This window comes from Bos indicus, chromosome 19 (genome assembly GCF_029378745.1).
Source record: "Bos indicus isolate NIAB-ARS_2022 breed Sahiwal x Tharparkar chromosome 19, NIAB-ARS_B.indTharparkar_mat_pri_1.0, whole genome shotgun sequence".
NCBI lineage: Eukaryota > Metazoa > Chordata > Mammalia > Artiodactyla > Bovidae > Bos > Bos indicus.
Window position 1 is genome coordinate 31,324,895 of NC_091778.1, and position 13,613 is coordinate 31,338,507.

The following is a 13,613-nucleotide window of genomic DNA, read 5'->3' on the forward strand; positions in this document are numbered from 1 at the left end:
TGAGACAGATTTCATGTCTTGAATGCAAGTAGCACATATCAGAATGTTGACTGGGCTTGGTCCCTACAGGGGTTGTGATAACTCAATACTTAGGAAAATGCAAACTCACTTTCCTTCCTTGAGACCACTGACAACATTAACCAAGGTGTTAAGCGAATGAATAATTGGTCTTGACCTGAACCACTCATAGACTAATTGTTTCTCCACGCCCAAATATTAACTGGCATTTGCTAAATTAGCAGACTCAGCTAGAAAGACTGGGAGAACTCATTCAAGCTGACAATTCCTGGGAAAGTGAGCAGAAGGACATCAGGACTCCAGCAAAGAAGCCCTGAGTTGAAATTTCAGTTCCATCAATGTTTCGGTCCTAGAATTAGCCTGAGCCTTAGTTTCGTGTTTAAAATTGGGGTAACCGTAGCTGCGAAGGTTCCAGGTTTGGTAAAGGCACCATGCTGGATGAGACAGGTGAGGCCCTTAGAACCCGTTCAGTGTTCTCCACGTGTAAGATGCAACTCAGTTCAGCAGATGGTTAACACACAAACAATGAGTCCTGAAGAACATGAACATTTCCTGGCTTGAGTGATCAGAATGACTGTTTTCCCTGCTCAGATTTGCTGCCCAATTAATTAACTCTCCCCTGCTTGCCACACATTCACAGACGCCAAGGAATCCATGTGCGGCGAACCAAAACAATTAGGTAGATAATTCAGGCAAAAAGCATCGCTTTGTTTCCTATATCCAGATACTGCAGTGAAGTGGCTCTGGGGGAGGGGGAGGTTGGGGAGTTGGGATGAGCAGGACAGAGAACCAGATTCTTCAAGTTCTTAAATTAGAACCTCTGTAGTCGGCATGGGGGGCGGGGGGTGGGGCTGCCCTTGGCTGGGAACCGGCTTCAGTCCTCACTGGCCAGTCTCTCTCTCCCCCCTAGATTCTCTTTCCCCGGGAAGGTCTCTCTCTGATCCCTTCTCCCCATCTCTTGCCTTCTGGATCTCTTTCTTTCTCTGAGTTTCTCTTTGACTCTGTGTCCCATTTTCTCTCTGGCTCTGTCTGCCTGCCTGTTTCTGACCCTTTGATTCCATTCCCTGCCCCGCTCCCTGTCTCACTGTCTCTGTTTACTCCCTCATCTCTGAATCTTGCCCTCTGCCTCTCTCTGGCTCTGAGGCTCTGACTCTCTTCCCATCTATTTGGCTCCCTTTCTGTCCATCTCTCCCTGACCCCCACTTCCCTTCCCTCTCTGTCTCTACCTCTGTCCCTCTGTTGCTCCCTCGCTCTCTCTCTCTCACTGTCTGACCTTCTCTCTCCCCTTCTTCTGAGTCTCTGCCCCTTCCTCCGATCCCTGAAAGAAACGGCCGCTCTATCGCAAAATCCCCTTCATTCTTCCTCAGTGACCAATTTTCTTTCCTATGGTGAGAAAGTAGCTCAGGCCTTAACCCATTTCCTCCGGCGTATCCAAATTAATTAGGTGAGGCTGGGATCACACATTTCAGAATTAGAGTAATATTTATTGAGCACCCTGGAGAGAAGGAGATGGAAAGTGGAGAGGAAAAGGAGTGAGGAGGGAGGTCACCGATCTGAGGAGCTGAGACAAGGGGGTGTGAGGTGGTGGACGGGGGCCCAGCACCATCCAGGAACAAGGACCACCTTTCTGACTGCCCAAGGGCGCCGGGCAGGGGGGAACCCTAGTGGGGGCGGTGCTCAGGAGGCAGAGAAGCCTGCTGTGGGCGTGGCCTCCTCGGAACCACACAGGGCTGGGTCCCTGCAGCCTAGCTAGCCTGTCTGTTCAGCACACATCCTTCTCCTTCGACTGGGCAGCCCAACGCAGCCCTGCCAACAGGCCACCTGGAGAGGGTATCACGCAAGTCATTACCTTCAGGAGGAGACAGCTTGGCTGTAACCCAGTTAGAACTCCTCCAGCAGCAAGCAGGGATGCTCTGGGGCGCCTGATGTTCTCCAGAGAGGCGTCTTGCCCTTCACTTCTCAGCCCTCAGCATCGGCATGGCTTCTCAGGATTGAGTACCAAGAGCCACCCCTTACCCACCCCCAACCAATCCCAAGAGTCCTGATTGCAGGTTGAACATCTCTTCTTGGCCAGGTCCTCCTTGGCCAATAAGCCTGGAGTGAATCTGCTGTGGGTTTGCCATTTACACTGTCCATATGGACCGAAAGGATGCTGGGTTGAAAGCCCTACAAAGGCTGGGACGGAGATACTCTTCGCTCTTTTCTGTCTTTGAATAATGGCCGAGCAATGTGCCAAGACCCAGAGATACACTGAACGGGTCAGACACACAAGATCCCCTGAATTTCAAGATGTTCGTCTCAGTATTGCCAGCCCTGCTTGTCCCAGAGCCCAGTCCAGTGTCCCATCTTGGTAGATATTGCAGGAACTAGATTGCATTGAGCGTTAATCAAAGACCTACTTCACATAGTGCTATGTACATGTGGCTCAGAGTTTCTCAACCTCGCCAGCACTTTGGGTGGGATAATTCTTTGTGGGGGTGGTGGTGGGGGAGGCTGTCTTATGCAGTGTGGGATGTTTAGCAACATCCTCAGCTTCCGCCCACCAGTTGCCAATCGACTTCCCTCCCCAGTTGTATGACAACCAAAAAATGTCACCAGACATTGCCACATGTCCCCTAAGGACAAAATCACTGTCATTCACGTAGATTTAGTCTTGACTTTCCGAAAACATGGACTTAACCACTTGACTCTGTTTTTTCTTCATAGATTTCCTTCATAGATAAGAACTTGAGAGGCAAGATAAACACAGAAAAAGAATGTAAACTTTTTTTTTTTTTTTGGTAATAGTCGCTTTATTGAGATGAAATTCACCTACTGTAAAATTCATCCTGAAATTTAGAAGTGTCCAGTTCAGTGATTTTTGTACATTTTCAGAGTTCTCCAACTATCACCACTGTCTGGTTTTAGAATATTTTCATCATCCCCCAAAGAAAACCTGTACCTATTGATAGTCATTCTCCATTAACCCCTCCATTAGCTTCTAGTAGGGCTTCCCTCGGAGAAGGCAATGGCACCCCACTCCAGTACTCTTGCCTAGAGAATCCCATGGACGGAGGAGCCTGGTGGGCTGCAGTCCATGGGGTCACTAAGAGTCGGACCCGACTGAGCGACTTCACTTTCACTTTTCACTTTTCACTTTCATGCATTGGAGAAGGAAATGGCAACCCACTCCAGTGTTCTTGCCTGGAGAATCCCAGGGATGGGGGAGCTTGGTGGGCTGCCGTCTATGAGGCCGCACAGAGTCGGACACGACTGAAGCGACTGAGCAGCAGCAGCAACAGCAGCAGCAGGGCTTCCCTGGTGGCCAAGAGGTAATGAATCCACCTGCCAGTGCAGGAGACACCGGTTTGATCCCTGGTCGAGAAGATCCCTTGGAGAAGGAAATGGCAACCCACTCCAGTATTCTTGCCTGGGAAGTCACGTGGACAGAGGAGCCTGGCAGGCTACAGTCCATGGGGTCACAAAGAGTTGGACACAAGTGAGCAGCTAAACAGCAGTAACAGGCCCTGGTAACCACCAGTCTATTTTCTACCTCTATCGATCTGCCGAATCTGGGTATTTTATATGCGTAGAATCATAACCTGTGGTCTTTTGTGACTGGCTTCTTTCAGGTAGCATGTTGTTTTCAAGGTCATTCATGTTGTAGCATATATCAAAGCATCGTGCTTTTTTAAGGCTGATAATAGTACTTTGTGTGACTACACAATATTTTATTAATCCATTCATCAGTTGATGGGCATTTCGGTTATTTCCACCTTTTGGCTATTGTTAATGTCGCTGCTATGAACTTTCATATACAAAGTTTGTGTAGGCATATGTTTTCATTTCTGTTGGGCACATACCTAGGAGTATTCTAATTGCTGGGCCATATGGCAACTCTATGTTTAATATTTCGAGGAGCTGCCAAACTGTTTACCAAAGGGCCTGCACCGTTTTGCATTCCCACCGGTAGTGAGTGAAAGCTCCAACTTCTCCACCTCCGTGCCAACATTTGGACTTGTCTTTTGGTCAAAGCTATCCTGGTGGGTGTGAACATATATCACACCATGTTTTTGATTTGTGCTTTCCTGTTGACTAGTGATGTTGAGCTACTTTTCATGTGTACCTTCTTTGGAGCAATGTCTAATTCTATCTCGTCCATTTTTAAATTGTCGTGTATGTTTTTTATTGCTGAATTATAAGAGTTCTTTAAATGTTCTGAATGCAAATCTCTTAGCAGAAACATGATTTGCAAGTATTTTCTCCCATTCTCTGGGTTGGCTTTCATTTTCTTGGTGCTATTTTCTGATGTAGAAATGTTTTTAGTTTTGATGAAGTCGAGTCTGAAAATTTTTTCTTTTGTTCCTCCTGCTTGGGTGTCATATCTAAGAAACCTTTGCCAAATCCGAGGTTACAGAGTAACTTCTCAATTTTCTTCTGAGAGAATATAGTTTTAGCTCTAATATTTGGGTTTATGATCCATTTTTAATCAATTGCTACATATGGTATGAGGTGAGGGTGCAGTTTTATTCTCTGCGTGTGGATGTTCATTTGTTGAAGAAACTTCTTTTCCAGTGATCATGGAATCCTTGTCGAAAATCAGTTGAACATAGATGTATAGGTTTATTTCTGGACTCTTGAATTTGATTCCATTGGTCTGTACTTCTGTTGTTTAACTGTTGACTCGCTACTTCCTTACCATGGAAAAATGGTAGGAAAGTGTCTTTCATAAATAGGGTAAAGGAATCTAGGTAATTTGTGTGGATATGTGGTTAAAAATATATATATATATATATATATATATATAATATTGATCACATTTTGGAATTAAAAGGGATCTTCGAGGTCATTTTAGTTTAAACCATTTGTTTTGCTGCTGGGGAATAAAAAGGTTAAATTTCAATTTCAGAGGCTAACAAATCTGTCTGAACATTCACAGCTCATCAGCGGCAGAGCTGGTACTAGAACCCAAATCTCTCGATTTTGTAGGGCAGTTTTTTTTCTTATTCCTAGGCCTCAGGTCTGCCCGAAGTTCTTTTACCAGACTAGTGAGGTTCTGTCTTCGCCTCTGTCACTTCTTGGTCCACAGAAGTGAATGAGGTGGTGACGTGTGTGTGCTTTTCCTCCTAGAGCCTGAGAAAAAAAAAAGCAAGCCAGCACGGGGAAAGCATTTGGAAAATCTGAAATTGCTGTATAAATGCCACTAAATGATAAGATTGCCAGCTTGCTACTTCTCTCCTAGGAAGGTTCAGCATATCAGAGGCAGAATAATGAAAGGGAACAATTCACTCTCAGACTCCTTTTTAAACTGCTGTGGTTGTCACTTTTCAAGGAAGGGGGCAGAGTGCGGGGAGCTAGAAGGAAGCCTCGGGGTGGGCTGGGTGTGGCCAGATCTCAGGTGGGCTGGACTGGCTGGGAGAGGACTGGAAGCACACTGCCTCACCCATGCCTGAGGGATAGCCCAGGTACACGGAAGAGTCCTTGCCTCGCTCATGCAAAGAACTGGGCACCTGACCCTGAAATGACCATGTCCGATGGTGGTCCCTTGGGTCTCCTCAGAACATCCTGTGTGTCCCTGTTTTCTACCAACAGTAGCATCATCTGTGATATTAACCTGCAGAAGGAGTCTTGTTCCAAACCAGGTGCGGGAGAGATTTCCCCTAAATGCTGAGCCCCTAGACGGTAGGAACAGTGTTCTCTTTACCCGGGTCTCTGCCGTGACTGAGGCATGCTGAGTCCTTAATTAATGCACATTTGGTGTTGAGTGAATGAAACCTGCTCTTGTGGTACTGGGGCCCTTGCAGAGAGCGTGGACCTCTCCAGCTACAGCAGCATCTCTGTACATGTCTCTTTCCTCTCGTGTATTTTTCTCTCTCTATGTTTATGATTGCTCCATCCTCTAAACTCCAGCTGCATTCACTGCCTGCACCGTCCTTGTATTCTGATATTTATCATTTTGTCTGTACATCCTGCCTTTGCAGCTAAAGCACCCCTTTATTTGACCATGGGAGCTGTGTTTTGTACTTATTTGGGCCACCTGTATAGATACACTCTCCTTGGTGTGTGTCTTTCGATGGGGAGGTTGATCCCCCTGATATTAATTACTTGCCACTGAACTGGGGGCCAACAGTGACCACTTTTCACTGCAGTGACATTCCTCACGGCACCTCCTGTAGTATCTGCCTGGCATAGGGGCCTACCTGGGGAGCCTGCATTTTGAAAGGGCTCAGAGTTCATTGGTATGAAATGAATCGCAGAAAGAAACCACAACCACAATCTTTTAATACCTGTCCCGCCAGGCATGGCAGCCTCTCCTCTATATCCCCACTGGGCCCAACACCAGATGATGCTGTGGCTGTAACTGAATACTGGGTCTCCATCCATCAAAGGGCCAGTGAAAGTCGCCCAGCCAGCTTGCTCACTGGTTTGGTGAATCTCACTGTGTGATCTCTTTCTCTTTCAGGGCTCTGGCTGACATCCTAAGACAACAGGGACCAATCCCCATAGCACACTGTGAAAGAGAAACTATCTCGGCCATCGATAGCTCTCCCAAAGAGAACACGCCGGTCCGATCGTCCTCCAAAAACCACTATACCCCCGTGCGCACGGCCAAGCAGACTCCAGGTAAGTGAGTGCTGATCACTTTGCATCTCTGCTGAGGCTGGTGAGAGGGTTCTGTGGTGTTTCTGCTTCAGCCAGGCAGGTCGTGGAGCCCTGACGTGGTGGGCTTGTGGAAGAGTCTGGGGACTGTCCCCCCTGGGGAGAGAGTGGTGTGGGAGACTGCCGCCAGTGAGTGTCTTGGCTGGAGGAGAGCTGATTGTTTAGGGCCTCTGGGATCTTGTGTCTGCGTAATTCTCTTCCCTGAAAGGAACTTGCGGCAGCCTTGGGGGTAAGGTATAGTCACTGTCTTGCCCACGTGGTGGGAAGGCAGATATTTGACAAGAAGTGGCTGCAATCAGAGACTGCTCAACTGTTGGAATCTCAAAAAGCATTTCCTGTGGGTAGGGATTATGTCTGTGTTTAGGATAACCCTTTCCTGTGCTCTGTGGATTCTCTGGATATGTGAGTTGCTGTGTAATAGCAACATGCTGGTATTCTTCTACTTGGTCCTCACTGTAACCCATATGGAACAATAAACAAAACAAGGGAATAACAATGAATAATATAACCTCACATGTATGGGAATCTTGCTGTGTGCCATGTGTTATGCTGATCATTTTACATGTATTGTCTTACTTATTTTTCGCAGCAGCCTTTGAAGTGCTTGTATTATCCCCTTTTTATATATGGAACAGAAAGGCTCAATAATTTTTCCAAGGACATATGGTCAGTATGAAAGCAAGCCTGGATTCAAACTGAGGCATGTAGGTAACAACAGTCAGGTCTAGAAAACCCTAGTATCCTAATCCAGGTTGGGACATTACTTTCTCAGAGTTTCTGAGAGGACTGTCCCCTTACAAGAGCAGCTGGGAAGGTCATCTCTCATTGTGAGCTTTACCAGACAGCCTACTACTGTCCCCAGCCTCAGACATGGCTTCTGTGTTGATACTTGGATCTGAAATCGTGAGATCTCAGATCTAACCCTATAGCTCCTCAGAGGCTGTAGGGTCTGAACTAAACCTGCAATAAAGATATGCAGTCACTAGGGGGCAATAGGTCTGTTGTGAATTCAAACTGTAGCAGACATGCTATTGAGACCAAATTTATTAAATCAGAAATCACATACTTGCCTTTGAGGTAACAGAGTTAAGTCTTTTGAGAGTCTGATAAAAATCAAGGACATTCACCTCCCCCAATGTACACATATGAATATATATTTGATCCAACATGTTGTGTAGGGTTTACGAGGTTCTTCCAAAGTTAAAAGTCTCTGATTTAAAATTAAAGGTGAGAAATCCACCCTTGCAAAAATTCTAAGATGCATTTTTAGCCTGAATATCATAAATGTTTAAAATGTAAGTAATAGAAGGAACTGGCAAAAACCTCGAGACCAGTGATTATCTCCCTTGCTGCATATTAGAATCACCTGGGGAAGCTCTTAAAAATGCTGATGATGCTGGTGTCTGGGTCCCACCAATTAACCAGAGTTTCTGGGGATGCTGCTGGCAGCAGTATTTTAAAAAATCACTCGAAAGTGATTCTAACACACAGACAGAATAAAGAACAACTTGTCCAGATGGATTCCTTTATTTTATGAATGAAGACACTGAAAGGCTGTGCCAGTCGTTCTCAAATTTGGCTGCACATTGGAATCACCTTGGGAGCTTTAAAAATTAAGAGTACCTAGGCCTCACCCCCAGAGATTATAATTTAATTCATGTGGGGGTGTGGCCTGAGCAGGAGGTGGGGGGCATGTTTCTTTCTAATAGGTTGTCATCGTTCAGTCGTGTCCAACTCTTTGCGACCCTGTGGACTGCATCACCCAGGCTTCGCTGTCCTTTACTATCTCCTGGAGTTTGCTCAAATTCATGTCTTTTGAGTCAATGATGCCATCCAACCATCTCTTCTCTGTCCCTGCACTTCTACCTTCAATCTTTCCCAGCGTCAGGGTCTTTTCCAGTGAGTTGGCTCAGCTAGCTAAAGTATTGGAGCTTCAGCTTCAGCATCAGTCCTTCCAATGAATATTCAGGGTTGATTTCCTTTAGGATTGACTGGTTTGGTCTCTTTGCAGTCCAAGGGACTCTCAAGAGTCTTCTCCAGCACCACAGGTGATTTTAATATGGAGCAAAGTTTGGGGAATCACTGAGCTGTGAAAATTGCAGAAAGGTGCCATTCTAACTTATTGTTGATTGTCTAATTTAAACTTGGTATTGTGACCATCTGCAAGGGGGCCTTTCTGTTTCTCCAAAGACTCATGGTTTGAAGTCAGGCTCTTCCAGAATCTTGCCTATGATTTTGGAACTTCAGGTCACTCTGGTACCCAAAGCATTCCTGGAAGTTTATCTTCATCCCTCTCTGTTCCGCTTTTCTCTGTCTCATTCACAAACCAGATAGTTCCCAGTCACTGAGTCTAGACTAAGTGGACAGTCTTGATTTGCCCTTAAATGCCTTTCACTGGTCGTGAAGATCTGTTATTTCTGCTGGTTTCTGTACATATCCTTTCCTCTGTTGATCTGAGAAGAGAAGCTTATAGTCAAATGATTCACTTCTTTGTTTTGAGAAATCCCTCCCTGTATTTCTCAGTTTGGAACTCTTCACTTGGCTTTTAGAGATGGGAATTGTTCCCTGGCCCAGAATGCATTCTCAATGGTGATACTTAGATTTAAAAGCAATTTCATAACCATCTGCAATGTCTACAACTTCTAATGGATGCAACTGCTTTTCCGAATAGCTGATCCTTTGCCACAGAAGACTGTGTTTTGAGCAGAAGTTTAAATAGAACTTTGTGTACGTGTTCAAAGTGGAGACTTGTTGTGGTTTCACCACCAAATCAACAGATCACTGATCAGAGGAGTATTGTGGCAAGAGTCTTGTTGGGGGATCTTGAGAAAGACATCCAGAAATCTCAGGAGGCATCATAGCCTATGAGTCTGGATCAGCCACATCAGCATCACTTGAGAGTTTTTGAGAAATGCAGAATCTTAGACTCCCATATCACCTGCTTGAGAATTTGCATTTTCATGAGCTCACATAGCAAGTAACATTTAAAAAGCCCTGATATAACATGGGCTGTGACATGAATGCCTCTCAGTATTTTTTCCTTTTCTTCCCCTTTCACATGCTGCATATGTGACTTTGGCAAGTTTCTTTGCCTTTCTAAGTTTCTTCATCTGCCTTGAGGCTCTGTTAGCCTCAAGTACCGCTGTGTCAGCTCAGTCGTGTCTGACTCTTTGTGACCCCATGGACTGCAGCATGCCAGGATTCTCTGTCCATCAGCAACTCTTGGAGTTGACTCAAACTCATGTCCACTGAGTTGGTGATGCCACCCAACCATCTCATCTTCTGTCATCCCCTTCTCCTCCCACCTTCAATCTTTCCCAGAATCAGGGTCGTTTCCTAAGAGTCAGGTCTTCGCATCAGGTGGCCAAAGTGTTGGAGTTTCAGCTTCAACATCAGTCCTTCCAATAAACATTCAGGACTGATTTCCTTTAGGATGGACTGGTTGGATCTCCTTGCAGTCCACGGGACTCTCAAGGGTCTTCTCCAACACCACAGTTCAAAAGCATCAATTCTACGTTGCTCAGCTTTCTTTATAGTCCAACGCTCACATCTGTACATGACCACTGGAAAAACCATAGCCTTGACTAGACGGGCCTTTGTTGGCAAAGTAATGTCTCTGCTTTTTAATATGCAATCTAGGTTGGTCATAACTTTTCTTCCAAGGAGTAAGCGTCTTTTAATTTCATGGCTGCAGTCACCATCTCCAGTGATTTTGGAGCCCCCCAAAATAAAGTCTGTCACTGTTTCCACTGTTTCCCCATCTATTTGCCATGAAGTGATGGGACCGGATGCCATGATCTTAGTTTTCTGAATGTGTAGAGTTGTTCAGTGAGTTAAACTGAAGAGATCACTTAAAATAGATCCTGAACATAGCAAACCTCTATATCAGCCATAGTGGGGCTATGGAAGTATATTCACAACTCAAGGCAAATAAATCAAATTAATGAGAGAAATATAGGCATTGGTGTCCTTAGACCAGGAAGGATCCATGGGGTTTTATCCAGGATGAAAGCCCCTGGCCTTAAGCCTTCTGTGCTTGCCCCTGCCTGTAGCACATCCTCTGAGGATGAAGGGGCTTTGGAGGGCTCTTGAATGTCGAAAGCACAGGCTTGTTTGGTTTAGGGAGTGGAATGAGGGTCCTGCCTTAATAATAGTAAAAGCAATGATACCACGAATATGGAGTACCCACTCTTTCTGGCTAGTCTGTTAGTTACTTTATTTACAATGCAAAGGGGATCCTGCAACAATTTCATAGCTATAACATCTCTTATTTCCATATTGGCAGGAAATTCATCTTTCCTTCCATAAGAGCTCTTTATCCTAACTCTTCTAGAAATCCCTCTCCAGTTTTAAAGGGAGCTTTAATATTGGACAGTTACTTTGGACACGGAAAATCAGTGAAGCCCATTTCCATCTCCCACTTTTCAAGTCTGGCTGCCTCTAGACTCTCACTACTCCAGGTGTGGTCTATGGACCAGTAGTGACTGCCTCCCATGAGAGCTTGTTAGAAGTGCAGACTCTTGGGCCCTTCCCCTGACCTCAGTCAGTTCAGTTCAGTCGCTCAGCCGTGTCCGAGTCTTTGTGACCCCATGAATTGCAGCACACCAGGCTTCCTGGTCCATCACCAACTCCCAGAGTTCACTCAAACTCATGTCCATCGAGTTGGTGATACCATCCAGCCATCTCATCCTCTGTTGTCCCCTTCTCCTCCTGCCCCCAATCCCTCCCAGCATCAGAGTCTTTTCCAACGAGTCAACTCTTCGCATCAGGTGGCCAAAGTATTGGAGTTTCAGCTTTAGCATCAGTCCTTCCAAAGAACACCCAGGACTGATTTCCTTTAGGATGGACTGGTTGAATCTCCTTGCAGTCCAAGGGACTCTCAACTAACCCTGACCTAGTGATTCAGAATCTGCATTTTAACAAGATCTTTAGGCAATTTGTGCACATATTAAAGTTGGAGAAGATCCCATTAGCACCACAAGCCTCAGCCCTGATGACATACTGGAATGATGTAAGCAATTCTGATAACACTAATGCCTGGCCCTTACCTCCCAGGATTCTGACTGAATTGGTCTGGGATAGAACCCAGATGTTAGTATTTTTCAAAAACTTCCCACACAATTCCATTGTTTAACAAACCAAGAACCAGAGCTAAAGGAAGATTGTCAAATAAGAAAAATGTCCTCAAGGACTGCAGAGTCTGAATTCACATCAAGACTCACAAAGATGGAGCTTGGCTGGTCCTTCTTAGTGAGCTGCAGGGGTAAGTCTTCTCCATGGCAGGTGAGCTGAAGGAGCAGGGGATTTGGGCTCATCTGAGAGAGGGAGAGGTCAGTCTATAGCTATGAGTGGAGTCCCCTGGGCAGAAGTAGATATGAGTAAAAATACAGCAGGCTCCCCATTCACAGCTTCAACCAAGCTCAGATCTTGTTCTGTGTTTACCATCCATGGTTGGCTGAATCCTTGGATGTGGAAGCTGCAGGTGCAGAGGGTTGACTTTGGGACTCAAGTATCCATGGAATTTGGCTTCCCTTGCAGTTCCTGGAACCATCCCTTGGATACCAGGAGCTGACTGCATCAGAGCTGATTGGCAGACCAATAAGAGCTGGGCATCATGATATGTACTGTGTCTGGAACTGCAGGTCCCTGAGCCCAGGATCTCAGAGGCTTGCAGTGGGCTTGCGTGACCTTCAGGAATGGGGAGGAGTGGACCCTGCGTGTTCACCTGGTCTGATTCACTCCTAAAGAACCTGTCTTGGGACAACGTGGGGAGAGGGGGGGTACCCATCCCTCGGATATCATGTGTTGGGGTTCCAAAGTTTTGATAACCAACTTACCATCATCAAGAGTGGCGTCTGCTGGATGGAATCCGGCTCCACACCACTGAGAGTTGTGTACGTGAGTTATCAGTCCTCTGCCTCCTGTCAAAGCCGCCTGCATTAATGGCAGACCAAGGGAGCCAAGGGGCATGCCTCCAGGCTTCATGGAGACCAAGAATGGGGCTGGACAGTTGACAGAGGGGCTCTTAGTTACAGCGCCGCGTGACCCGGCCCCTCAGTGCTTCCTTGAGCTCAGACTCTATTACCTTCTGCCTTTCTCTCTGGGATCCAGACACCTGACCCTCCTCAAGTCAGCATGTTCTTGCCTTGAGGTATTTCCCCTTCTCTTTGGGGGCAGGAAACTGTCCAGCATCAGATATTTGTGCTGTGAAAGTTCATGCTCACAAGAGGCTGACGACCTTTCCTAATCTCCTCATCTGCGCCGGTCCCCTGCTTCATTTTCTTCTAGGCACCTACACCATCTAACGCCGTAGATTGAGCAGATCACTAGTTTATTGTCTCTGTCCCTATCAGAATGTAAGCTCCATGTAGGCAAGGGTTTGGCTTATTCTCTGTGGCGTCTTAGATCCAAGAGCATTCCCTGGCAGCTCATTGTAACAGCTCAGTGAGTATTTGCAGGGAGTGTCAAGATGGTCCTTCACTTGGAAAGATGGAGGAGCCAGACCGCAGGCGTTAGTGACCTGCCTGAATGCTGCAGAGCTCTCATCAAGGTTGCGTGACCCTCTGCTGCCCCGTCTGCACAATTAGCATAGAGTTGGCCACACTGACAGCCCAGTGGGCTGGTTATATGGTGGGGAGCTGAGCTAGGAGGTGCCAGTTTCCAGTGCCCAGGCTTCACCCCACAGCCTTTCTCCTCCCATCCTGGGGCTGACCCAGGACTCCAGGTTCAGTGTGGCCAGAGGGTAGGAGCTTTGCTTGCTTCCCTCTGTAGAATGGGTTAATAGTAGTGCTTCCCTCCTAGGGCTGCTGTGGGGAGTAAAGGAGTGTTGATACAATCAGAGCAGCATCTGACAGCGAGAAACACTGTTTCAGGCCTGCACCTCTTCCTCTGGTGGTCACCAGGCCACGTGTGGCTGTTTGTGGAACGCTTTTAATATGTTTCAGAGCCTGACAAGA

General features: G+C 46.4%; 1 protein-coding gene across 4 annotated transcripts in view; it reads left to right on the forward strand.

Moving 5' to 3' along the window:
* SHISA6 (shisa family member 6) overlaps positions 1-13,613 on the forward strand; it is a 262,209-nt gene that overhangs the window by 17,696 nt on the left and 230,900 nt on the right. For all 4 annotated transcript variants that reach the window (XM_070773099.1, XM_070773100.1, XM_070773098.1 and 1 more), the window contains exon 2: positions 6,461-6,621. In XM_070773099.1, coding sequence (XP_070629200.1) covers positions 6,461-6,621 — 161 coding nt within the window. The remainder of the gene's footprint in view (positions 1-6,460; positions 6,622-13,613) is intronic.